Here is a 27,693-nt window from a genome sequence, read left to right on the forward strand (position 1 = left end):
AGCATGCCAGGGGCAATAGGAGGCTCTGGTTCACTTAGCCGCTGTCCCCAGAAGCTGAGTCTGGGCGGGAGGCAGCCCACAGCAGCCAGACACTCTCCCAGGCAGCCACTGTGCTGCACCAGACAGCATCCCAGCAGCCAGAAGAAGCACTGGCCCCACCCCTTCCACTCTGGCTCTGGTCCCACCTCTTCCCCTCCCCACCCAGGCTGGCTGCTTGACCCTGCATGTCTCCTCCCCGAGCATGTGCCTAACTTAAAGCATTTGAGTAATCCCACTGACATGTTGTAGTGCTTTCATGGACACACCATGTATGTGCCATAATACATCTGTAACACCAAGAGACCCCAGTCATCATCAGTCAGGATCAAACCTGGGATCTTTGGAGCTTAATGCATGCATCTCTACTGCATGAGCTAAAAGACATGTCTCTTAGCCAAGACTGTAGTAGGCTCATCAATCTCTAGGTGGTCTAGGTGCCTCTAAATGGGGACAGAGTGACACACCAAGCAGGCATGGGTTACACATCCATCTGCAAAATGATTATGACATATACCTACCTTGCTGGGGTACTGAAAGGCTTAAATTAATTTCTGTAAAAATAAATCTTTGATACTGTGAATGGAGGTTTTATAATAGTACACTACTTTAAAGAAAAAAGTTTACAAGCTACAAATTCATTATAATACATGTCCATCCCTGTAGATCAAATACAAGTAACAGATGCATTTGCTGCCTTTTACCTCAGGCCCAGGCATTTACAGGAATAATTCTGCCCCCCAAATCAAGCTGTCAAATGTGCATAAAAGTTTTGCTTGTTTTAAAGAATGCCTAATAATTAAAGATCACAGTATAAATTAATGAAGACTATATTTTGCAAGCTCTATTGAAAAGAAAAAATGTCATGGTCACTCTGAGTACATGCTGTCAGTTTTAATGCTAGTTTCTCCATTGCATTGGTCTTCCCAGGAGAGGAGGGTAGAAACTATTCCCTTCTCTTTTCTTCTTTTCAGCAAGGGGTACGGCTATTATTCTGACTCCATGTAAGTATTTACAAGCCCATGGAACAGGTGGGTGTCATAATACCTCAAGATTGGACCCAATGTCATTTCTAAAAAGTCAAAAAACTTCCCTTACTTCTTCTACCATGTATCTCCAATGTTTTATGACTGTTTGGTACAGTTCATATTTAAGCAACTCTTTTAAACAGACAGTTTTGGTATTGAACCCCTATTTTCTAAAAGCATACCCAATTTTCATTCATGATTAGAACCAATTACTACTTATTAATCATGAACAATACAAGAAAACACCATTTATAAAATGGAAACTAGTCCAACTTTTTACTATTAGAGCTGCAAAAATAATTCAGAGTGACTAATATACTCAAGCTCTGCCTGTTTTTGAGAGCAGAATGAAACTGATCAATTCTTCAAATTCACAAATGTCGTCATGAAAACTTTCCCATATCAATTAGATTGCAAATACTTGATATTCAAACCCCCAAAGATGCTGGACTGTTGGTTATATAAATCATATGGTATAGTTTCCATTTCCTAATTAGACATAACTAACCAGCTCAGTGTATACAATTTCACACATCACAATCAAATGTACAATTTGAAGTTTGCTTTCTGCTACATATTGACATTTGAGCTTAAAATTTGCTTTTTCTCTGGCATTCTGTCTAATGAAGCTCTGCACCTCATGTTTGTAGACGATAAATATGACAGGCATGAATTAAACAGAATTTTTTTTTTAATTTGAAAAAGTATTTGCAAAAAACCTAATTATTCACTCGGCTCTGCTATTTATGCCATTTTATACTTTATACTTGAATCCTGCTGAATAGACCAGCAGGAGTAAGGAGAAAAAGACATCCTAAGTTGCACAATGGGCAAATGAAAAGGACAGGAAAGTGTATCTGTGCTTATATGAAAATTTCCTTTCTCTAAATAATAAGGTCCACAGGGACATTATAATGAGCTCTTCAGCTTGTTTGTAGTTTAGGAACAGAACCACACCTGCCACTGGCTGAAGAGGAGTGCCCCGCACCCTGAAGTTCTCTCCAATTGAGTACTTCCACAGCCAGGATAATTCAATTTTACTTTCCTGAATTACAGATTGTGTTAAATATATACAAGCTCAATAATTTCTCCTACTGCAGAGCATAGGAAACTAACCCTAACAAACAATCCCAAATCTTTGGATGTCAATTTCCTTCTCTACTCTGGATGATCCACTGTCTCCAGAGTGGGCCAAATCTGTGGACCTTATTACTTGAAGAAAAGAAAATTTCAGGCAAGCACATAAATTTTCCTATTCTTCATTGTGCTAAGGTCCACAGATCATTACAGTGGGATTTACATAGAGTGCCTTCAGGGTGGGAAGCAAGATTAACCTTTAAATACAAACATAAAAAATTAGGTATATTATATATCCTCCATCTTCCTCTGGGCACCAAGGCACTGAGAAGACTTCTGCCAAAAATGGCATTGACTAAAGAGTAGATGACCAAAATGCAGAATAGATGAATTTATGTATTGGTAGCCATGTGGCCACCAAGCAGATCTCAATATAGGAGACACGAATACTCTGCCCTGAGATTGACTGGACTCTGAGATGCTCAAGAGAAGGAAGAATATTTTTTAATTTATTTTGGGAATGCATGTTCCAAGTTGTGAGGACTACTTCTGTGAAAAAAAAGTGCAATGCTAGCTCTCATCTGAGAAAGCTCCCAACTTCAGAAACTTGCCTTACTGGAGACAGTAGCTATCAGGTCATCTACTAAAAAGGAAAGGAAGTATAATGACACTTTCTGCAGGGGTTCAACCTGGGTAGTGCTCTAAGGAGTAGAACGAAGAGCATGACCTTGAAACTATCACCTTGTGTGTCTAGAATAATGGTTGTTGCCCAAAGCAAGCACCTAATGTTAGCATTTGTACTAAAATTCTTTTTGTCAAACATGCTGATATTAACCACAAAGACTTGACCTTTTGGCTTGGGCATCCTTATGCAAGTGCACTGGTTGTTAAGATATGTACTTTGTACCACAAGAACAATACCTTATGTTTACTGGCTTCCTTTTAGGGAACATGAGAATTAATCACTTCATCCATATGTCCATTTTTAACCTGTCTGGAGGATTGATTTTTGCAATAGCGGGCCTCTGAAAGAAGGAGACCTCAGAAGGTCCAGGGCTAGATTAATCAGACCTGAGAGCCATTGCCTTTTCAGACAAAGTCTGAAAGAGTATCACTATTTCTCTCTTTCTTATCTTTTATATGGTCCTGGGGAGGACTGAAAAGGTGGAAAAGGCATACAGCAGAGACGTTGCCCATCTTTGCAAGAGATCATTCAACACATCACATCCCAGATCTTGAAACATGGAGAAGCCACAGGGCTTTTTACTGCTGTGTTCAAAAACAGAAAGTCAAATCACTAGCCCATCAAATGGACTTACAATGAGTGAAGATAGTTCGGAGTAGAGATTCCATTCTGCTTAATTCAACATTTACCACGTAGGTGTTCATCTCCTCCTCTATGGGCACTACACATAGAGATAACAATCTCTGCTATACTCAGGACAAGAGAAGTTGATTTTTCTCAGTGATAGGGCATATAGGGTTGTTCTTATTTTGTTTATGAAAACTCCATCAGACACACTGATGGCACAATCAGAACAAGTCTGTTAACCAGGGAAGGAACAATGCACCAAGACATCAATGAATCATTAGGCTAGGTCTGACATCATTCCCTAGACTGAACTGGGACTCAAATGAGCCCCCTCCACTACCCCCAGTTGACACCTAACATAAGAATAGCTCTGCCTTGCTCACTAAAGGATGGATCCATTACAAAAAAATCTAATAATCTGAGAACATAAATGGGGCCTTGATTTCTGACAATGGAGGTGATACGATGAGAGGCAAAGGAGACAACAAGAATTGCTGGCTAAATTTCATATGAACTCTGGTTCATTGAAGCAGGTCTGTGTGAAATCAGCAATCTCAACAGACTTCAATAAGAACCAGATTTTTCTTTCTTTGGTGTCACTTTTCTTTTATGGCCACCTTCATTTTCTGTTAACATTCTTCTGAGATGAGACCTTACACCTGATAGTAGTCATCCTCAGCCCCTGGCTATAATTGACTTCCTTGGCATTATGTGTCTGTGTTTGTCCTGAATTCAAGATACTCCAAGAACACGGTGTCTTCATTTCAGTGTTCTCTCTGCATGGAGGGCTGATCAGAAAAATTGTACAGGAGGAGAAACACATGAATTTCCTTCTCCCTTAAAGCCAATATTAACTCGACCATAATCTTGGAAGAGATCTCAGTAGCACTTATCCGATCAAGTGGTAATGACTGAAACTGAAAATAAAAAAAGATGGTCTTCATATGCAAAATGAAACAATTGTCTGCGGGGTTATAAAACGGGACTGTGGGAAAAAGGCCTCCTTTAGCAACTGATTCAGATGTTTCAGATGGAGCCCTGCTCTGTTTATTCCTAACTCTCTGAAGCTAAAAATAGGATGGGAACATGTTGTATTGCTCTAATCTGAAGTAGATGATGGATGGTTTCGTTCATGTCCTGGCATCTTCATGGTTGCATGATACTGGGAATGGGACAAAGCTGCTCCTGTGATTCTTGCACAGTTCCCTTTCTGGACAATGTCCAGTTTCCTCCTTTTGACCAAAGACCTGGCACCAGCTGGGGTCCGATTCCAAATGCAGCTGGTTGGAAATCATGCAGATAGTTCTAAGGGCAGCTACAGACCTTGCCTGAGCACTTGTCCTAGCTATTACTTGCAAAGTGGTATTTTCTACTGCCGTACTTCAGGCACTGCTTCAGTCTGCCATCTGTCTAGAGATGTGCAGGAAATTGTTTTCCTATCCCGCAAAAATTTCCAAGATTCCCATTCCACAGAGACAAACCAGAGACTTTCCAAAATGTTTTGCAAAAAATCAGAGACTCACCTCAGAATAGCCAATAGCCTGTGGTTAGGGTACACACGTACGACGTGGGAGATGCAAGTTAATAACCCTGCTCTGAATTAGGCAGACTTGTCTTCTGACTTGCCCTGCCTCCATTTTCCCCACACTGGTTCCCTCTCCCAGCCACTCCCCTTCTACTCCCCCCATCTGATCTCAACATTCTTACCCCAGCCAATTGGATCCCAAGTCCTCCTCCCTGACTTATTTTCCTCACTGGCTCCTGTCCCACTCTCTGCACCAGCTTCTAGTTCCAATATCTTTGCCAACCAGTTCCTTCCCTCCCTTCCCCATCCAGCTCCCAGTCCCAGCCTCCCCTCACCACTCCTCCAGCTCCCAGTCCGAGTCTGTTTGCACAGCCAGTGCCAGTTTCTCTCCACCCTCTCCGTGGTTCATCAGACTCCTTGTCCAAATTTCCTTTTCCTCTCCCACAGTCCAAGTTTTGTACTGAATTAATTCCAATCAGACACCTTTCTCCTCTATGCTGCCTGTATGCCAGCAGGGGGGTCATCGAGGGCACAGAAGAGAAAGGATCCCTACCCCAGCTCAGCCCAGAGCATCTGGGAGCAGCCATTACAGGGAAAGTCTGGGTTCACCTGTGAAGCCCTGACCTGGAGGAAGCATGTTCAGTCTCTCTCTGGGGATGGTGCATGTCCAATCATATGTAGGAGCTGTGAGGTGAAGCACACTCAGTGAGGATGGAAGCTTCAGAGACTTTAGTTGATGAAATCAAAGACATCTCTACTGAGCATGTGATTTTTCATAACTTGGCCAAACTTGGGCAGATTTTTATGGAGATGGCAAAAGATACGTCCCTGACACAAAGGCAACCTTCTGCCAAATTTTAGGCCCCTGCTCCAAATCACAGGGGTGCTAGTGCTGTTCAAAGAAAAGGTTGCATTTTTTAACATGGGCAAAATAACTTATGCTTCCCTAGCCTTGTTCTCAAAAACAGCCAAACAATTTGGACTAAAATTTAAAAAATAAAAATAAAAAAAATTCTATACCCACAGAGACTGAGGCATGTTGGCATCCACATTTTCATCCCAAATAGTTAGTTTGGCAAAATTATAAGCAGTTGAAAACAGGATCTTATAATGATAAGTGCCAGGCAACCTTAACGACAGGCAGTGCAGCAGCCCTACCTTGGCCTATAATAGTAATAATTCAATAGAATTACTAAAGGCCAGTAGCCCATAACATCTAAAGTTATGGAAGAAAGGTCAATTCAGCTGACACCACTATAGAGCCAAAAAAACAGTTTCAACATCTTCCTGTTCAAGGAAGAGAAAAAAATATCTGTGCTCTTGGTAGAAAACAAGATTCTAGTCTGCAGCTCATCCTTCCCCACCCACCTCCCTTCCTAAAGGGCTAGGGTGATGTATTTGTTTTATACCACAATTAATGTTAGTTTTTGCTTTGTCTTCATGGCACAGGATTGATGACTAGAATTTCACAAAATGCCCAGATACCAAGTTGACACTTTTCATGGATACTAAGGGCTGAAATTCTGATCTCCCATGCAACAAAACCAGACTAAAAATGACTCTAGGAGAGGGTGAATTAAATCCTGCCGTCCAGGTTAGGGGCAGGGGGAAGACATTTATGTGGCCAGGCTACAACTATTACTAAAGCCAGCTATTACTACAGCAATTATGACCTGTACTGATCCACTAGACCCACTTGATATGTTCCAACCACTCCCCAAGTTCACCCATGACTTCCATCATCCTTCTATGCCTGCAGAGAAAGATCTCGCTGAATTTAGTTCTATAATAATGGGGGATGCAGAGTCTACTGGTATGGTTTCCACATTACCAGGACCCCCATGCTGCATGAAGCAGGGTATGAATGAGCTCTCCTCCAACATCTAGTGATGCACTGGAGAAAAGAGACTTCAGGAATATAGATACACCTACTCTGTCTAGGTGTGCAGCATGATGGAACTGCTTTCCCAAAATGATCAATTTTGGCTGGCTTTAGTTTACAAATCACTCTAGTATTCAAATGTAGGGGGTAATGAAATGTTGTTATCCTTATTGTATGAGTAAAGGGTAACAGAACTGTGCCTAGGCCTGCCCTGATTGAGGTCACCCTAAACTTAGCCTCACTTGCTAAGCGGGGGACAGGGATGCCAAATTCCAGTGAAGATCAGGGAGTATGGGGACAGGTGTTCCTACCTGGTGGTGTGGACTTTGGCTAAAGAGTCCTAGACACCATTTGACCTTCCCCTCTCCAGCATTTAAAGGCAGAGCAGATTAGACTCAATTGATAGTCACTGTTTCTGTTCAGTGATTACCAGAGCTGAAATCCCTGATAAGCAGGTCTAGGGGCTACGCCTTAGACCAGCTGCAGGGACAGGGTGAAATGAAAGACAATGCAGAGGCAGTACTGGCAGTGAGGTTCCTTGCTACACAGTGAAATCACTAAAGACCTGAGTTAAGCGGTGGAACCTCAGAACATGCACCGCACAAGTGGCAGTGAGTGTCCAACAGCAACAAGCAAGCAAGCAGCAGCTGACAAAAACAGCAGAGGCAGTGGCAAACAGCAATTGCAGAGGCACTCAGCGACCACAGAGACATTGGTCAATGCCCACCCCAACCCCTTTCTGAGTTGGGAGGTGAACTCCTATGAACACACCTCTGAACTCTGGGTGAAACCAAGGACAGCCAACTGTGAGTGAGGTGCACTGGAGGGAGAGGGGAGTGATGTGTTAAAGATATGTTCATTTCTCAGACTCTCCCACCGCAAGGTGGGAAATTGAGGCAAAGGACACTGCCCAATGCACTGCGGGGTCGCGTTTTTGGTTATGATTGCATGCTTTTGAATGTGGTAATAGTGTTTTCCCAAACTAATGTTTGGTTCCCTTTCCCTTCTAATAAAAGTTCCCTTTTGTTCTACACAGACTAGTGCCTGCGTGTGGGGGAGGTGGTGATAAATTTTCCCAGATTACTGGGTTGGGCTCAAGCCAGTTCTGTTCTGTATTATTAAGAGGAACCCCTACATATTGAACTCAGCCCTGTTGCTGCCAACTCCACCTGGCAGAAAGGTTACATACAGAACCACAACAATTCTGCTACAGTTTGTATCTCCTACTTCCACGGAGAGGCTGGGAAATTTTCAACACACATTTTCTTTAAAAATTTTGGGGGTGAGGAAGAAAGGAGAGAGAAGAGTTGTCTTCATAATGGTTTGAACATGATGAAATTCATCTTGCTTATTTCCTCACTGCTAGCATCAGCTATACGGTATCTAGCAAACCACGCACAAGAAGAGCCCAAACGAATGCATAGCATTCCCCTACAACACAACTGCTTTCCCATAGATACTGATATGCATTTTGCTGATGATGCACTGATGGAGATGTAAGCAAAAGAACTTTCACAACATTAGAACCAATGTAGCAAAATAAGATAATTGTGAATTGGAAAAAGACAAAATAATCCAAAGGGGGAAAATTGCGTATTTAAGCTTTGATAGAAAAGATTATGAATTAGTAATGGAAAGTGAGAAAGAAAGCAAAATAACGTGTCCTTAAAACTTTACATTCTCTTGTTCTTGGGAAATTAGGAGAAAAGTGACAAGACTGAAATATTTCATGGCCTCAAGCAGCTATGTTTGGCATCCAGTCCTGGTTGCCCAATTCCTTAAGGATGCAATTCTCTAGCAGCACTTATCTACCAAGCCCTACACTTCCAAATAAGGAAGTGCTGCTGTCATATAAAGTGCCTGTGCATCCCCCTACACACCACATGCAGATAGGTACTATGGCCCAGCAAAGTCTGGTGGACAAGGCCACCATGGGCGGGGACCAGCTAGAGAAGCATAACATCATTCATTACTCTCTGAAGGACAACATTTTGTAGTCATTAAATATTTGTTCTTCAGAACAGACTTACTAATTTTATGCTTCTGGTTCATTGAGGTTAAAAGGACATCACCAACTTGAACTCTAGTTAATTTAGAAAAAAAAACAGTTCATATACACAACACCAGCTTCTCAATATCTCAGCCATTTTTTGCAGTTTTACGCTATCATTTCTTTTTTATTAGAAATTGTGTCTCTTCTGCATTGCTCTGTGAAAGACCCACACAAACAACGGAGAAAACTGACTACAGGCCTACACAAGGTAAACAGGGAAATTGAATACACACAAAATTCTGTCACATGCTGAATGAAAACAGAGAAAAATCTCTCTAATCTTTCAGGTATAGAACTATTGGGGGAACTTTTAACAATAGCAGGGAAATATTTTCAGATAGAAGTATGACCTTTAAGGCAGTTGTGTCCGTTCGATTTCAATGGGAGTTGAGGGCACACAACCATTTGTAAGCAAGACGCTGCTCTGGCTAAAGGAAAAGATGATTCCCCCTTCAGAATAGCAAGTAATCTTCACAGTTTACGTACACAAAGACAAATGTTTTTTTCTTTTAGTCTTCAGTGTGACCAATGGTAATGGTGGGAATAACATGTAACATAGCCTAGTGAAATGAACACATACAGATGGGCATAGCCAACTGCGGGTAGGGGCCCCCTCACCTCCACCCACCAGAAAAAAAACACAAAACTAGGGATCACATCAATCAAGGAAGAAAACACTGAACTTGGAACAGAAGCTCATTTATCTCACTTTATCACAAATGGAAAAATTTAATCATGGTACAAAATGACTCAAAGTAATATTCAACAATTATTTTTAGCCCTAACTCCCTCAAATAAAAAGTTATCCATGCTCCTGCATATAGTAGAAAGATCTAAACTAGCAATTAGTTTATTGATTCAAAGGAAAGCACAAATGGATAGTATATTTTTTAGCACTCTTCAGTTTTACCAGTAACAATTCAGATCCATTAAACACTATATATAATACTCCCAAGGGAATTCTGCATCAAAAAAATAAAAATTCTGCGCACAATATTTTAAAATTCTGCAAAATTCTACATTTTATTTGTCAAAAAAACCACAATATAATCACATCATTTTCAATTATTTGCCGACAAGTCGTTTGAAATAAATAACCAAAATAACTGAAAATGGTGTGATTATATTGTTATTGTGTTTCTACGTTATTTTGACAATTAAAATACGAGAACTTTGCAAAATTTTACATTTTTTAATTTTTTGGTGCAGTATTCCCTCAAGAGTACCAGGGTTCTGTGTGGCGCAATATGGGTGTGGGCAGCTTAGCAGCGAGCCTGGGTGCAGGGAGAATGGGTCTCTGCAGGGCAGTCCAGGAGAAGGTAGTTAGGGCTTGGGGGAGGCTGGGATGGGCTTGGTAGGTTGGGGGGTCAGGGTGCAGCTGGTTAGAGCTCAGTGGGGTGGGGGGCTCCTGATGCAGGGGGATGAGGCTCAGTGGGGTGGGAGTTTGGGGGGGCTCAGTGGGGGGTTCTGGGTGCAGGGGGCTCCTGACACAGGGGATGAGGCTCAGTAGGTAGGAGTTTAGAGGGGTGGGGTCACTATACAGAGAGATGCTCCCCCTATCCACCCAACCCCTATGCAGACCCCCACCCCGCCAAGCCTCACCCCCCCCCCCCCCACACACACACACACACCCGACACTGTGCAGAGCTTCCTGCAGCCAGGGGAAGTTTCTGGGGCTTGATCTGTATAACCCTGCGTGGATACAAAAATGTGGATCTGTATCTGATCTGCATCCACCAGGATCAACCTACGATCCGACCCGCGATCCACTAGCCATCTTTGACATGTATCTGCACCCACAGCAGCAAGCTGTAACACAAGGGCTAGCGAGAGGGAGTGGGGGCGGGGTCTTGCAGGGAAGAGGCAACATAAGGATGGGGACTGGGGGAAAGGGGCAGTGCAGGGGTGGGAGAAGGGGCAGCACAGAGGGAGGGGCTGGGGGGAAGAGGTGGCACAGCATGTGCTGCTCCCAGGGGCTCATGAGCGACGGCACATGGTAGCAGCAGTGCGTGTTGCATCACAGTGGGGCAGAGGGGTGGGGCCCTGCTCCAAACCCCATGGCTGGGGGCAGGGCTTGGGACTGGGAGTGTGGCACGTGCTGCCAGGCCAGGCCATGGTGGGGATGCTGGCACTGCCCAAGTGGCCCAAGCTACTGGACAGGAAGCAGTGTAGCGAGCGGGTGCTGGACTGCCCCAACTCCAAACTTCCGCCTGGCTGCTGCCGCCGGCCCTGAGCACACTGTGCCCCCCTAGGCTGCCAGAGCCAGACACCACAGGCCAGGCACCTGCACGGTTGTATCTGCATCTGATCCACTATCTGCAAAAATGATCCGTGGATGTGTGTGTCTGCAGATGCGATATGAAGCAGATATCTGCAGATAGGCAGGGCTCTATTGATCTGACCCAGCTTTGGTTACTCTGTGTAGGGAAGGGGGAGGGGAAAGGGGAACTCTGTTTCCATCCTTCCACCCCCCCCACACTCAGCTGAGACTAGCATCCCTGGGCTGCCAGGGCATCCCCTGACTCCCCACCCCACCAGTGATTTATCACTAGTCCCAGCTGCCTGAACTGAGCTGCCAGGAAGGGGTGACTGAGTACTGGTGCAGATCCTCTTTACTTCCCCACAGAAAGCACTTTCTGCAAGGAAGCAAAGAAAATCTGTGGGGGGCATTTTTCTGCTGCACTGCAGTGGCGAAGAATTTCCCCAGGAGTAATATAAGGGCCAACCCAGATAAGTGAACAACAGATGGAAGATTTAATGATTTGGGGCGTGCGGAGGGAGTTTAAAAAATTAAAAGAAACACTTAAATGCCACAAGTATATAGGACAACTCCAAAAAGAAAAAAAAAAGGAAAAAAAAGCAAGAGTACATTTAGCACACTCTGGCTAAGAGTCTACCACAAACTGGAAAAAAAAAATTAAAAACTGAGGGACTAAGCAAACTCCATACCATTTATGAACCATAGAGGGTTTTGCACTTCACCTCCAAGCCATTTTCACTGTAAAGATACAGATTACCAAGGTATTAGCATTAGGATTATGATTTAAAGGAAGGTTATCTGTAATACCCAGTAGCTTCAGGGCAGTAGAGTGCATCACAATAAAATTGAAATTGGGTTACACATTAAGTGTTTATTTTGTATTATTGTAATCATAATCTCTGATGAGAGGAAAAGATAAATCCTGAATAAATGTTTCTCTTTGGAATAACTTCATTTACTGTGCACTTAAACTTTTACTGTCACATTTGTTGATAACTATCTAAAAGAAAAAACAAACCACATTTTACCCCAAAATTGAGAGAGATTTTTGTCTCATTTAGCACAACTGCCTGGATTTCCTGTTTACAGTTACTTAGGCCATAGTAAACTCAAACATGCCTCAAAGAGCTTCCAGTGCACAGACATGGCAACACTACTTCATGAGATGGTGACATTTCCCAACTGCACTGGCTGGCATGTGGTGTGTATACGTAGCTCTGCTTCCTCCCCCACCCAATTTAGGGCACCATGAGCTCTAGCGGGAGTAGGGAGTGATTAGTCCCTCACCCACTGACTGCAGACCTTTACTCAGATAGAGAAGCATCTTATTGCCATCTGTAACAGAGTGTAGCAGTGCCCCCTTTGCTCCTGCCTCTGCTCTGTTCCAGAAGTCGCTCAGAGACCTTCTGGCTCAACAATCACCGGTGCAGTTTATTTACAGGATGAAATCCCACCACTTTCTCACCATCTACAGCTTGGGGATTTGAGCCTTAAGGGCCTCACAATCTCTACAACCAGAAGAGCTAGAACTACCTTTACCCCTCTCTGGCTTCCCCTGCTTCCTTCCTCTGGGCCTGTATATAGCCCCTGGCTAATTAGGCTGCCAGCTGTTTCCCCTTCACCAATCAGGCACAGGTTTCTCTAGCCAGCCCCAATTTACCTCTCTTAATCAGAGCTGGCATGACTGAGGTCTGGCTCAGGAGTCCCAGCCCAGCACCCTGTCACACTTCCCTATCACTGCACACATGCTGAAGGACCAGGCAGAATGTGACTCTTATCAAATAACTATACAAAAGATAAGATGTCAAATAAAATTGCAAAACTAGTCTTATTTTCTTCAAGAGTCTACAGTTTTCATGACTGAAAAGGAAAAATAAGTTTTTAAATCTGGCTTTTGAAGCCATGATTGATGATTTAAAATTCCTAAAATGAATTTAAAGTGCCCTTTGTGTATTGAGGAGATAAAGAGAACTCTGAAAAAGATTTAAGGGTCATAGCAGACAAGCAACTCAATATTAATTCCCAGTGCAATGCTGTGGCAAAAAAGAGTTAACACAATCCTTGGATATACAGAGAGAAATGAGTAAGAGTAGGAAGTTGATTTTACCTCTGTACTGCACTGGTGAGACACATAGTGGCATACAGTTCTGATGTCCACATTTCAAAAAAGGATATTGAAACACTGAAGCAGGAAAAAACAAGGGCCACAAATATTATTTAGGGGCTGGAGAAAATGCCTTATAACAAAAGACTTAAAAAGCTCAATCTGTTTAATTTATCCCCAAAAAAGATTGAGAGGTAACTTGATTAGCGTGTACAGGTATCTTCACAGGCAGAAAACACCTGTTACTAACAGGATCTTTTTAAATCTAACAGAGAAAGGCATAGCAAAGAACCAATGACTGGACACAGGGCCCAGACACATTTAAAGTAGAAATAAGGCACACATTTTTAACAGTGAGAGTGATTAACCGAACTAGCATAGGAAGAGGTGGATTCTCCATCTCTTGATATCTTTATATTAACATTGGATGCCTTTGTAGAAGATATGTTTTAGCCAAACGAGTTATTGGGCTCAATACAGGGTAAGGTTGCCAACTTTCTATTTGCAGAAAACTGAACACCCTTGGCCCACATCTGCCCTGCCCCTTTTCTGAGGCCATTCCCCCCCATACACCCCATCTCCCTCTGTCACTTGCTCCCCCCACCCTCACTCACTTACTCATTTTCACTGGCCTGGGGCAGGGGGTGGAGTGCAGGGGGAGTAGCAGTGAGGGCTCTGGTTGTGGATACAGGCTCTGGGGTGGGGCTGGAGATGAGGGATTTGGGGTGCAGGAGAGGGCTCCAGGCTGGGGCAGGAGATTGGGGTACCTAAGGAGGCTCTGGGTTGAGGCAGGAGGCTGGGATGTGGGAGGGTGTATGGGCTCTGGGTGTGGTCTCCAGGGTGGGGCCAGAAATGAGGGGTTCAGGGTGCAGGAGGGAGATCTGGGATGGGGCAGGCGTTAGGGTTTGGGGGGGGGTGAGGGCTCCGGCTGCAGGTTTGGGCTCTGGGGTAGGGCCAGAGATGAAGGGATTGGGGTGCAGGAGAGGGATCCAGTCTGGGGCAGGGGGTTGGGGTGCAGGGGGAGTATGGCTCTAGTATGGGGCTGGGGTGCAGGCTGCAGGGGGTGCTTACCTCAGGTGGCTACCAGGAAGCTTCCGGCATCTCCCTCCAGCTCCTAAGTGGAGGCACAACCACATGGCTCTCCACACTGCTCATGCCTGCAGGCACCACCCCCTCATCTCCCATTGGCCGCAGTTCCTGGCCAATGGGAGCACTTGAGCTGGTGCTGCGGGCAGGGGCAGCATGCAGACCTCCAGTGGCCATCACTTTGCCTAGGAGCCAGAGGGAGATGCAGACAGCTTCCAGGAAGTCATTCAGAACCAGGTAGGGAGCCTGCCTGTGCCGCTCACTGGACTTTTAATGGCCCAGTCAGCAATGCTGACCAGAGCCGCCAGGGTCCCTTTTTGACTGGGCATTCCAGTCGAAAACTAGACACCTGGTAACCCTAATACAGGGGTAACCATGTGAAATATAATGGCCTATGACTAGATCCAGTCAAACTAGATGATCTTACGGTCCCTCCTGACCTTAAAACTCTATATATCCATGAAACGAGAGCTACTGAAGGGAAGAAGAGAAGAGACATTATAATGGAGGATTATAACAAGATGCTGCCAAGTAAGCAGCTAAATTGTATTGTTTCAATAAAATTTAAAATGGCTTATATAAAAAGGTGTGTGAAATAGTCACAATGAGAGATGAATAGACTCAATATTTGAGTTCTTTTGTATTAACTTAAAAATTTGAAAATAAAAAAAACCTCTGCCACATTCAATGTATTTTAATTTTAAATGGGCTTCTTTCCATCACAAGAATGCTGTTTTGTGAGAAGAAAAAGTGTTAGTTTGTCAAATGTAACATAAAAGCAAAATATAAAGGCCCCCAAGATAGCCTGAAATGAATCAGCAAAAAATGCTGTGGAAAATTTTCCAATGTTTTTGTGCACCTCTAGGTTATACACTTCAAAAGTGAGTGCATGGAGGAATTGACCAGGGCATGAATCTTGGCAAGCACTGCTCTACTTAGAAGAAATCAGGTTTTAGGCACTTTGGGGCTAAAATCCTATTGACAGTCAATAAGTGCCTAAATCAAAAATGAAAGCTAGGCTCCTAAATCAGGGTGGAGTTGCAAACACTGAGCACAGCAGTGCCTAAATACTTCTAAACATTAGGGCCTATGTCTACAAATCTCTTCCCTTTCAGTTGCTCAGCTTTCATTCTCTTTGCTCTTATGTCATCACTTCACTAGTTCTCCAGTTATCAGTCTTCCAGACTAGATGGGATCTGATTTCTAGTGTACAAAATAAGCAGAAAACAAAACCTTTAAACATACATATACATTTCAGGTATTTTTTAAACATCATAATGAAAAACAAAACAAAAAAAATGATACTTTTCCCTTCCCCATACAGGTTACCTTTAAACTAAAGGAGAATTTCTATTAGTTGGCAATAGTAGCATTTCTACACCCTCACCAGGCCAGCAGCAAGTGGAGAAGACTATTATACTAGACTCAAGTATTAAAGTTCATTGACAGGACAGCTCCAGCTCTTCTTTTAGAAGTTCCAATGCTGTCCTCAGAGTCTGATGTCTCCGGACTTGTCTGCACTGGCATGCTAAATCGGCACTGCTGCAATCGATGTAGTGGCATCAATTTAGCATATCTGGTGAAGATGCAGTAAGTCAATGGCAGAGCACTCTCCCATCAACTTCAGTACTTCACCTCCCTGAGAAGTGGGAGCTAAGTCGGCAGGAGAGCATCTCTCACTGACATAGCGCAGTGTAGTCACCACATTGGGTCAATATAAGCTACATCGCTTAGAGGGGTGATTTTTTCACACCCCTTAGCGACATAACTTACATTGACTTAAGCAGCAGTGTAGACCAGGCCTCAGTGTTGTATCAAGGAACTCGGAGGCTAATGATACATCTTTGCAGTCTCTCTCACAAAAGCATAGGAATTAACCTGCAAGAACACCAAATGGCCTTTATGGCCTCCAATATTGAACTCTTCAACAGGTTTCAAAGAAACAAAAACCTGTGATCTTCCAAGCTGTCAATAACAATATTTAACATCAATGTTAGCAGTAGAGCTACTTCAGATACTTATTGTTAACATCTACTCCAAAGTCAGATTTGGCAGCCATTTATTCCTATTTTGATTCCTAACATTTAAACAGGTTTTTATTCCATGACAGGTCTACCTCTTACACTCTAGTACTAAGGCTATGTCTACACTGTAGACCTTACAGCAGCACAGTTGTTGTACTGCTGCAGCTTCACCACTGTAAGGTCTCCCATATAGCCGCTCTATGCCGATGGGAGAGAGCTGGCATACGGGTACAAAGGTGCCTTACAGTACTATAGCTCATTCCTCTTTCCATTCTATCTTCTCAACTATTTTCTTACTGATGTAACACTCAACTCTCTATAGTCCCTGGCTCACCTTAGCTTTTTATGAATTATCAATTATTATTATTATTAATTATTAAGATTGGTACTATACTGACCACTTTTAAGGCCCTCAAGATAGTAGCTGATTTTAATAGTAAATTACATTGTGTGAATAGCTCAGCTGCTTGGTTCTTTAGTTTCTTTCCTTCTCTCTAAGTACATAAAGAGAAGGACATGAAAAAAAATGTGTGTGTGTGTGTGTATATACATATACATACACACACAAATATGCTAGATTTGTGCATTACCATATATAAAAAAAATACAAATTTGAAATTACTAATTGTGCAAAGTAATTAACAAACTGAATGAAAGACTCATTCACACACTGTACATACATATACCAGTCTGTTCATCAAATTATACAATATTTTCTCCTTGCTCAATATTTAAAGCTTGTATTTTATCATTCAACTTATTGGTAACACTCTGTGCAGAACACAAGGAGTGTGACAGAGAATTCAGCCTCAAGAGTCACTGTGTTTGTAGCTGACTATGACTGCAATCCTGTGGCATAAAAAGATTGTCATGTGCCAATGCTTCAACACAACTACTTCTTTCATAATGAACAGATTTTCTCTTTTGGTATTTTGACACGTCTCTTATTTGACTATTCTCAACAGCAGCTTGTCCTGCCTCTGGTCCTTTCACACAGAAAGCCAATAACACACCTATTCTGAAGAAAAAAAGCTATTTTAGACAATTACTGTGCACCAGATTCCAGCTGTGTAAACTGATGTAGCTTCATTACACCAACTGAAGATCTGCTCCTTTATGTTCGTTTTACACTCACACCTTCTCATATATACATAGAAAATGGCATCCACAGAAACATACATGCCTTTCATAACATGTACAGGGATGATCTTGTGGTTTTCGCATTTTATTGTTAATTCCCATAAAGAAAAAAACTTAATTAAAAAAACAACGTCTCTTAAGGAAAGCATGTGTAATGCTGACAAACCCCAGGCATCGGCAAGTGGGACTGAACCTGGCACCTCTGAAGCTTAATGCATGAGCCTCTCTCTACCACATGAGCTAAAAGCCAACTGGCTATTAGCTAAGGCTGTAGAGTAGACTCATTTTATTTCTCTCACTAAATGCCAGCAGATGGGACAGAACACCATATCCAGGAGGTGTGTAGGTTACACATGCACTTACAAACTCTTAAAAGAAAGGAAATATCTGGTTACGGTATCCCTTTTTAATAAATACATTATAGAAGTGAATATAATGTAAGTCCCATACACTGCCAACATGTACTGTAATATAATCCATACACTACATGCCTCAAAAACAACAAGGAGTCTTTAAGGTGCCACCGGATTAACAGATTTATTTAGGCATAAGCTTTTGTGGGTAAAAAACCCCACTTCTTCAGATGCATGGAGTGAAAATTACAGATGCAGGCATTATATAATGACACATGAAGAGAAGGGAGTTACTTCACAAATGGAGAACCAGTGTTGACAGGGCCAATTTGATCAGGGTGGATGTAGTCCACTCCCAATAATAGATGCATGTCTCAGACACTCTATAAATCCCAAATATTAACAGGTAGCTGACTTTGATTTTATGTACAAATATTGGACCCAATCCTGCAATAGGCTGGGTACCCCCAGCTCCCACCGAAATAAATATTGACAATCCAAAGGTTGCTGAAAGAAGACCAACAGAGCGTCTGGAAAGGCTAATTTGTGAGGAGAGACTAAGCATCTATTCAGGAAGAGGGGGAAGCAGCTAAGCAATTCTAATATTTTTAAGTAAATACCATGGATGGAGAATTATAGGAAGTTGGCAATGACTGGGTACGAGAAGGAGTGATGGGATGAAATGTAAGAAAGGAGAATGTAGGTGAATATCAGAAAAAAATATATAATAGATGCCCTCAGTGCTCCCTTCAGTGTCACCATCTGAGGGGGATCTAAAACAGGGCCAGCCTGAGGTGGGAGGCACACAGAGAGGATGGGGGAAGGTTCATCAGGTCAGCAGCATGCTTCAGGCATTATTCTTCCTGATCCCATAGGGTAGAACTACCCTGCATCTAGGAGTGAGCCTCCCAGCCTGGGTAGACAGACTTGCGCTAGCTCTGCCAGAGCTAAAATTTTTGTGGGAATTAAAAATAGCAGTGGAGATGTTCTGACTCCAGTGGAGATGGGCTAGCCACCTGAGCTCAGACCATGGGGTCGGTTGGCTGAGCTTGAGAGCTCAGGCTGCCATCAGAGCCACAACATCCATATGGCCATTTTTAGTGTGTTAGCTGAAGCCCCATTAGCAGAGTGTCTACCTGGGCTGGGAGGCTGGCTGTAGTGCAGTGTAGTGTGATGATGTTCGTCCATCGTTGTCGATAAAGACCTCAACAACGCATTCGTTCAATGACCGGACTCTGTGCGTCCGAAGATGACTGATCAGTCCGATTCGGGCGTGGAACATCCTGTCACACGTTGGACAGACATGTGATGGTACTGTCGATGATGTGCGGGCAGCTCTGGACTTGCGCAGCTCATGCTTTCTTTCAGCCTCAGCAGTACGCCTCGCCTCAGAGGTATTACTGCCTGTGTGAATGAGGCTGCGCCATGCTGGATGGTTCAGTGCGAGAGTTTCCCATGTAGCGGTGTTGATCTCGAGGGACTTCAGAGAGGTCTTCAGCGTGTCCTTGAACCACTTCTTTTGTCCTCCATGGGAGCGCTTTCCCTGGGCGAGTTCTCCGTAGAAGAGCTGTTTAGGAATGCGCTCGTCTGACATTCTCACGACATGTCCGGGCCATCTGGTCTGGGCTCTCATCAGCAGTGTGTGAACTGACGGCAGACTGGCTCTGATAAGGACTTCAGTATTGGGCACTTTGTCCTGCCATCTGATTTTTAGAAGCTTTCGCAGACAGTAAATGTGGAAGTGATTGAGCCTTCATGCATGACTCTGATACACAGTCCACGTCTTGCAGGCATACAGAGGAGTTGGAAGCACCACTGCTCGGTAGACCTTCAGCTTCGTTGGTAGGCTGCTCCCTCGACGTTCCCAGACGTTGGAGCGCAATCGGCCAAATGCAGAGCTGGCTTTAGCAATTCTGCAGTTTACTTCATCATCGACTGACACTGCCCAGGTACGTGAAGTGGTCCACTGCCTGAAGTCTCTGTCCATTTACAGTGATGGACGGTTCTGAGTACGGAGCATGGGGAGCTGGCTGGTGCATGACCTCAGTCTTCTTGATGTTAATGGTAAGACCGAAGTTGTTGCATGCAGATGAAAACTTGTCCATACTGGCTTGCATTTCTGGCTCTGTACTAGCATTCAGAGCACAATCATCGGCAAAGAGAAAGTCTCGAAGTACAGTTTCCTTCACCTTGGTGATGGCACGCAGTCGCCTCAGATTGAATAGTTTCCCGTCAGTTCTATACTTCAGGCCTACTCCTTCAGTGCAGTGTTGAAAGGCATCAGTCAGAGTGGCAGAGAATATCATGCTGAACAAAGTGGGTGCTAAAACACACCCTTGCTTGATGCCGTTAGTGACTGGGAAGGCCTCAGGTGTTTCACCGTCATCCAGGACACGAGCCATCATACCATGATGAAATTGACGTACCATTCGTATGAATCTGTCTGGACAGCCGAATTTTGACATGATCCTCCACAGGCCCTGGCGACTTGCAGAGTCGAACGCTTTCGTGAGGTCCACAAAAGTTGTGTAGAGTTCACGATTCTGATCTTGACATTTCTCCTGTAGCTGACGCGCAGCGAAGATCATGTCAATAGTCCCATGTCCCTTACGGAAGCCGCACTGTGATTCTGGCAGTAAGTCCTGCTCCAGGTGAGTGATCAATCGGTTCAACAGAAACCATGCAAGAATTTTCCCCGCTGTAGAGAGCAGCGAGATTCCACGGTGATTGTCGCATACCTGGCGATTGCCCTTCCTCTTATAGAGGTGCACGATGGACACATCTCTAAATTCCTGTGGAATGGATCCCTGCTTCCAGAAGGACTGAAACAGCTCAGTGAGTTTCCGTAGCAGCACGGGTCCACCGACTTTGTACACCTCTGCTGGTATGGCATCTGACCCTGGGGCTTTGCCACTTGACAGCTGGTTGATGGCTTTCTTCACTTCGTCCTCTTCTGGTGAAGCATCCATGGAGTCATTGACTGCAACCTGGGGCATCTTGTCAATGGCCTCATCATTGATGACTGAGGGGCAGTTGAGAACTGCTTCAAAATGTTCAGCCCATCTGTGGAGAATCTGCGTCTTCTCTGTAAGGAGCACAGTGCCATCAGAGTTCAGGAGGGGAAAGCTCCCAGAAGACTGTGGACCATAGAGTGTGTTGAGGGCTTCATAGAACTGCTTATAGTCGTTCCTGTCCGCATACGCCTGTATTTCATCTGCTTTGGCACTCAGCCACAAGTCCCGCATTTTGTGCAGTCAGTTCTGTACTGTTCTGCGAGCGTTGATAAAGGCGGTCTTCTTTGCCACTGAGGATGGGTTGTTCTGATATGCACGATGCAGGCGGTGCTTCTCAGCAAGTAAGGCCTGGATTTCTGCATCATTTTCGTCAAACCAGTCTTGCCGCCTGCGTGTGGAGGGCCCCAATACCTTCCATGCAGCTGTATGGACAGTGTTGCGGAATCGCTCCCAGTCTTTCTCAGCGTCATCCTCAATACGAAGATCAGCAAGTTCATTCTCTAGGTCTTCCACTAGATTTTCAGTGATGCAGCTATTCTTCAGCTTCGACACGTTGATCCTTTTGAGAGCCTTACAGCCTTGTGGTCGTCTCTTCGGCATGATACGGAGCTTCATTTTGGATACTATGAGCCTGTGATCTGTCCAACTGTCAGCGCCGCACATAGCTTTTGTAACCCTGACATCTTGTCTGTCCCTTCTCCTGATGATGACACAGTCGATCAGATGCCAGTGCTTGGAACGGGGATGCATCCACGAAGTCCTGTTACGGGTAGGGAGGCGGAAGACCGTATTGGTGATCAGAAGGTCATGTGCTGCACAAGTTTTCAGCAGTAACAGGCCATTGCTGTTACACTTTCCCACTCCATTTTTCCTGATGACTCCTTCCCAGGCTGCGGCATCGCATCCGACTCTTGCGTTAAAATCGCCAAGCAGGATCAGCTTGTCTGTGCGGTGCACTGATGATAGCATAGCATCTAGTTCTTCGTAGAATTTATCCTTCACATCCTCTGGGTTGGTCATTGTGGGAGCGTATGTGCTGATCAAAGTAGCTTGTTTTCCTTTTTGAAGCGGAAGCTGCATTGTCATGAGTTGGTCATTCACACCCTTGGGGGAACTGGCAAGTTTCCGAATAAGATGATTCTTGATGGTGAAGCCAACTCCAGATTCGCGACGCTCATCACTGCTGCGGCCACTCCAGAAGAATGTATAGCCTCCTCCTGACTTGGACAGCTGTCCTTCATTAGCAAAGCGAGTTTCGCTAAGGGCTGCAATGTCAATGTTGTAGCGTGCGAGCTCTCTGGCAACAAGTGCTGTTCTTCTCTCCGGTCTGTCTGCTGTGATGTTGTCCAGTAGCGTGCGCACATTCCATGTGCCAATGGTGATCGGTGTCACTCTAAGTTTTGTTTTTGTTCGACCACTTTTGTGGGATCCCCGCCAGCCACGGTATGCTGGCCAGGGTAAGGTGAAGCAGGCAATGTTTAGGGCACCTTTTCTAGCCCCCTCCTCATTCTATGGAGGTGAGCAGTGCAATCCTGAATAGGGCTGCTCAGTCGCTCAAGACGACGCCGAGCTCCACTGCTGCTTCAGTCAGTGAGGAACGACCATTATACCTGAGCCGCCTGTGTGCAGGTCCGCAGCTACAGCTCCTAGTGTATCCACACCCGCTGCTTCGTCGCGCACCCATCGCCACAGGACTTGATATGATATGATGTCGAGACTTGCGCGTGAATTGGATTAAAGTGAGGGAGAGTTGCGCAACGTCAACCTCACTCTCTCTTCCCAGTTCCTATCTGTATCCAGTGGCAGGACAAGAGTCGAGACGGCTGGAGATAGGGCAGGGCGCAGTGGATGACCAGGATGCCTACGTGTCTTGTCGTGCTCTTGAGCGTTCCACAATGCTTGCTGTCACTGCCTTCCTGACCGTTGAGCCAGGTTTCCTCAGTCAGCCGGATCCAGCCTTCGCATGCAATGGGTAGACAGGCCCTAACTCACCGAGGGTCTCAGACTCATCGGCTACCCTCACCTGGTTTAGCCCGTCAGTCGAGACGGTTTCCGGGGTGTGGCCGCTGTCGCATGCTGACAGCTACTTGGAGCCACAGGTGAGAGCTGGGTGTCAAGTGGGGACCAAAGTGGATGAGCTACTCCTAGGAGTACGACTGCTCCCCTCTCAGAGATACTACCCCTCCCTGACAACCCCTGTAGACATATCCATAGAGGTCTCTCTGCCAATGGCACATGATCAGGGCTTGGTGGTGGTGAAGACTGAATACCTGGAGCAGAATGAAGGCCACTCCCTCAAAGATCCAGCCACTTCTTTGACCTAAAACTCATAAAGATACAGCAGCAGAAAATGATCCTGACACCATTCCCTGCATTGAGGAGAAACTATCCTCTAAAGCAGGAGTTCTCAAACTTCCTTGCACCATGACCCCTTCTGACAACAAAAATTATTACACAACCCCGGGCGGGGGGGGGGGGGGATTGAAGCTGGAGCCTGCCCGAGCCCTGCCACCCCAGGAGGCTCACCAAAGCCAAAGCCCGAGCCCCACTGCCCCGGAAGAGGGGCCAAAGCCGAAGCCCACGGGCTTCAGCCCCAGGTGGAGGGCCTGTAACCTGAGCCCATCGTGCAGGGCTGAAGCCTTTGGCTTTGGCCCCGGGTGATGGGGCTCAGGCTTTGGCCCCAGGTCCCAGCAAGTCTAATGCCAGCCCTGACGACCCCATTAAAACCGCGTCACAGCCCACGGTTTGAGAACCACTGTTCTAAAGAGCAGCTGGACAGGAAGCTCAGCTCCTGATGAAGACCCCAGAAAGGAAGATTAGGAAGAAACAGCACGAGTTTAAACTTTAAGAGTCCAGAAAATTATGGGGACTTTCCCCCATATAAATGGCAATCTAGACTAGTGAGATTTATTAGGCTGTGGAATAGTCTTCTGAAGGGAATCAATGAAGGCCACAAAATGAGACATTTTAGTTTTAAAGGAAAAAACAGGCTACAGGGAACAATCCTTCATTGCCCTGATTTTTATGATTCAATACTATACTTAGATGAACAGTAAGTTTAGGCAAATATTAAAACATGACCAAAAATGGAAAACCCAGAAGGTGAGGCACAGTCCATTTCATTTCACTATAGTACTTAATAGCATACTTGCATATACAGAAAGAGAAAATCTTTTAAACTCAATGACTGGGCTTTTTATCAAGAACACAGGTAGAGCTTATTTTCAGCTGCTAACCATATGTCTCCATTTACTGTGTAACATAAGGAACATCAGCCTAACAAACTACTATCCAAGAGGTGACTGGAAAGAGAAAAGCCAGCTTTTGTAACTGATGGCACTATATTTTTCTGTGTGCTTAAATAAAAAACTTCTAGAGAACAGATTGGGCCCCAACCTGCATTTGTCTTGTACCCAAACCTCTCTCTGAAGCCAATAGGAACTCTGGGCTCACATAGAATAGGTGATTAGGCTCTTTGTGCATATCTGCTGCAATCTGCACTGCAATACAAAAGTTATTTAAATATTTTTTCTCCACTATAAGTAACTGTACTAATCCACATTTGAAAGAATGAGAAAAACTGATAAACCCCTAAAACAGTATGCACAAATTCTCAGAAGTGACTACTAAATTGAATACCCAAACTTGAAAATTCTTAAAGAGGTCTGATTTTTCGTTTGTGCTGGGTTCGAATAACAGGCTTGTTCAAAATGTCTCAGGTTGGACACCCAAAAATCCCTAGTAACTTTTGAAACATTGTGCCGTAATATACATACACAGACACTCCCACCTGTGCCATCTTGCAACCTTACCTCTAAAGTATCCCAACTGGGTGCACACCTAGGAGTCGCAAACTTGTGATGTCCTGAAGTTCACAGTGCGGAGCCACAGACAAACACACACAAAAGTCTGATCGCCAGGACCGGCAATTCGCTTCAAGTCACCTTTTGAAAATCGGGGCGCACTGTCAGTGCCTTGCCATGTGCAAATGCCTGCACACAAGGCAAGAGTTCTTAAAGCCACAGGGCGCAAACGTCTCAGTTACCGTCACAGTTCCGGACTGCACACGGCAGTTTAATTGCTTTGGACTCGTTATTCCAAATCATAACCTTCCGAGCTCTGGGGCGCACACGCATGTTGATAATGATAATAATGCAATGGATTAAGCTTCTTATCTGCCCGCGAAACGCTAGGGGCGGCCAGCTGTCCGCGCGGCACGGGCTGGGCTCGCACCGTGACCAGGGCGGGCTTGTCACAGGTAGCAGATACCTCGGCCGAGCCCCGCGCGCAGAGCGAGCCCGAGCGCCCCTGCCCGCGCAACGCTGGCGGGGACGCGGGGCGAAGTTCGGCAGGCGCGCGACGCGGGGACAGGACCTCCCCGGTTCCCGGCCCGTCCCCACCTACCTGAGCAGAGCGAGGCGGCGGCGGACAGGAGCAGCAGCAGCGCCCGCCGCATGGCCGCGGTGCGGGGCTGAGGGCGGCGCAGGGGCTCCGCAGCGGCCAGGTGCAGCGGGGCTCCTCGCGGTGTCTGGCCCCCTGCTCCCAGCTGTGAGCCTAGCGCTCCTCGGGCACCACTGGCCGCGACAGCCCGAGCCGGGGGAGGGCTTCCCGCCAGCTCCTCCCCGCCGCAGCCACACCGGGCTCTGCTCCGTGGTAAGGTGCGTGTACTACACTGCCCGGGGGCTTCCCCGGGAGCGTCCTGCTGCGCCGCCCGGGCTGCAGGGAGCGCAGCTGCTGCACCGGCTTGCGCGGGTCTTGAAGAGTCCGCTCAGATTTAGTCTCTGCCTGGTTGTTGTAGACGGGAGGTGGGTGAGACCATCGCCCTGCAGCCGGTTGTCGTGGAGCACGTGTGGTTAAGCCCGCAGGTATTCTGCTCCCGTTGGCTAGCAGACGTCGCTATTCTGTTACGGGGGAAATGCCCCTACCCCTCTTGTACAACACTAGGACTTTGCAGCGTGATCTTCCACCCTCATACGAATCTAGGGGCTGGGCTCCGAAAAGCAGCACGTGCTAGTGATTTAACAGCCCCTTTCCTGAGCTATTATAAACAACTTTAGGCTTTTTCTTAAAGACGATCTCCCATGCCCCACGCCTGCTAACTACTGAAGTCATGGGGCTTTGTCAGTGGCTTCCAGCGAGTAGCATTGGGCTCTGTTGTAAAAGGCGCTGAGATACAGCTCCCAAAGCTCAGCGCTGGAACAGTTAAGGAAACAGGTCTAAAGCTGTATTAGGTTTCTATAAATATTAACCAACAATTTTGTATTTATCACCACTACCGTGAAAGGGTTAGAACAGCCGGAGCAGTAAACTCTCTTCTGCTGTGCACTATCAGATAGTGCACCCCACCTCTCCAGCTAGAGCCCCTAGGTACTCAACCTGCGATTGCTGGCTCCTGCCCCTAGCAAGATGAAGTGGTTTTTTTCCTAATAAGCCCTGTGCCTACAATGCCATTTTATTATTTAACAAATCTTAGTTTAACAATCACATTGAAATTAAGGGGCCAAAATCAGTTTTATTTAGTGTGTTGCCACAAATTAAGAGGCCAGGTCATCCCTTCCCCACAGAAAAACCTGCAGGGAGAGGCTTGGAGGGAGGAAATCTCTAAAAGGATCCCTGAGGAGATCCACCCTCCTCCCCACAAAATAAATTGTCCTGTCCTGGCAGGGGCAGTATTTGCTCCTCATATGAAAGAGAGCACACGTCACAAAGGTTGCACATCCTTAAAGAATCTGTGAAAGGTTAGGGCCCTGTCATGTAGAAACATATGCCTGAGCACCAGTTCTGGACTGTAGCCTACCCACTCCCATCTTCCTCTGCCTCTCTGGCACCACAGCGCCATTGAATCTATATGATCAAGGACTGCCCTTGTCTGCAGCAGGACCATACAGTCAGGAAGGTGGTCCCTAGGCAAGGCTGCATTATCTTGCATTGCTTTGCTATCTACGCCATCTTTCCTCCACAGGGTTATTTTAAATTAAATAAAAAGGATAATCAAAACTAGGTCATCAGCTATGGTTTTAGACTTTGGGAAATTAAGGGAATTAGTTAAGGAAGTCAACCGACTGAAGAACTCAAGGACTTAAATGTAGAGGGGGCTTGGAATTTCTTTAAATCTGCAGCATGGAGTGTGGATCACGTGCCAGGATTATCTAGGAATCCCTCATTTCCCTGCTAGTGTGGGGGCCTCAGGCACAACTGTACCTTGGTTCCTCCTAGTCTGTGCCTGTGGCATAGAGCAGTTTAGTCTTCTGAGAGCTGTAATACTTTGGTTTCATTTGGTTGTTGGGTTTAGTGTGCAGAGGAGGTCAGACTAGATGATCTGTTGATCCCTTCTAGTCTTAAACTCAATGAATCTATGTGCAATCCTAGCCCTGGACCACCTACTCCTCTCCCCACATGCCTAGTCTCCACTCCACCCTGCAGCTTGGACCATCTACCAGCAGAGTGCCTGCTGCAGAGTCAAGAGACACACATTAGCACAGGCTTGGCTAAGTCACCTCTGCATAGCTGGGGGATCTGTGAACAGTGAACTCCTGCATGCATGGATCACCAGGGGACAATCTAGGCCTATATTTTAAATATTTGTGCACAAACAATTATCTCATAATCATAACCTATTTATTTGTAATCATGTCTTTATATCATCATAATAGTTGCTGTGGAAATGAGTAAGAGGCCAAATGCTGGCATAGGATAGCCACATTAGAGTAATCAGTAGGAAGTATGGTTCTTCAAGGGGAAACACCACACCAGTAGGACCTCCTCTAGTAAATCAGCCAGTGAGATAAGAGCTACAAAG

At 45.3% G+C, this 27,693-nt stretch overlaps 1 protein-coding gene across 1 annotated transcript in view; it reads right to left on the minus strand.

Annotated features, from left to right (window-relative positions):
* ACVR1C (activin A receptor type 1C) overlaps window positions 1–25,414 on the minus strand; it is a 51,334-nt gene extending 25,920 nt beyond the window's left edge. The window contains exon 1 of the mRNA XM_045032673.1: window positions 25,299–25,414. Within this exon, the coding sequence (XP_044888608.1) occupies window positions 25,299–25,350 (52 nt within the window). The 5' untranslated portion in view covers window positions 25,351–25,414. The remainder of the gene's footprint in view (window positions 1–25,298) is intronic.
* Between the last annotated feature and the right edge of the window lie 2,279 nt (window positions 25,415–27,693).

This window comes from Mauremys mutica, chromosome 10, assembly GCF_020497125.1.
Source record: "Mauremys mutica isolate MM-2020 ecotype Southern chromosome 10, ASM2049712v1, whole genome shotgun sequence".
Classification (NCBI taxonomy): domain Eukaryota; kingdom Metazoa; phylum Chordata; order Testudines; family Geoemydidae; genus Mauremys; species Mauremys mutica.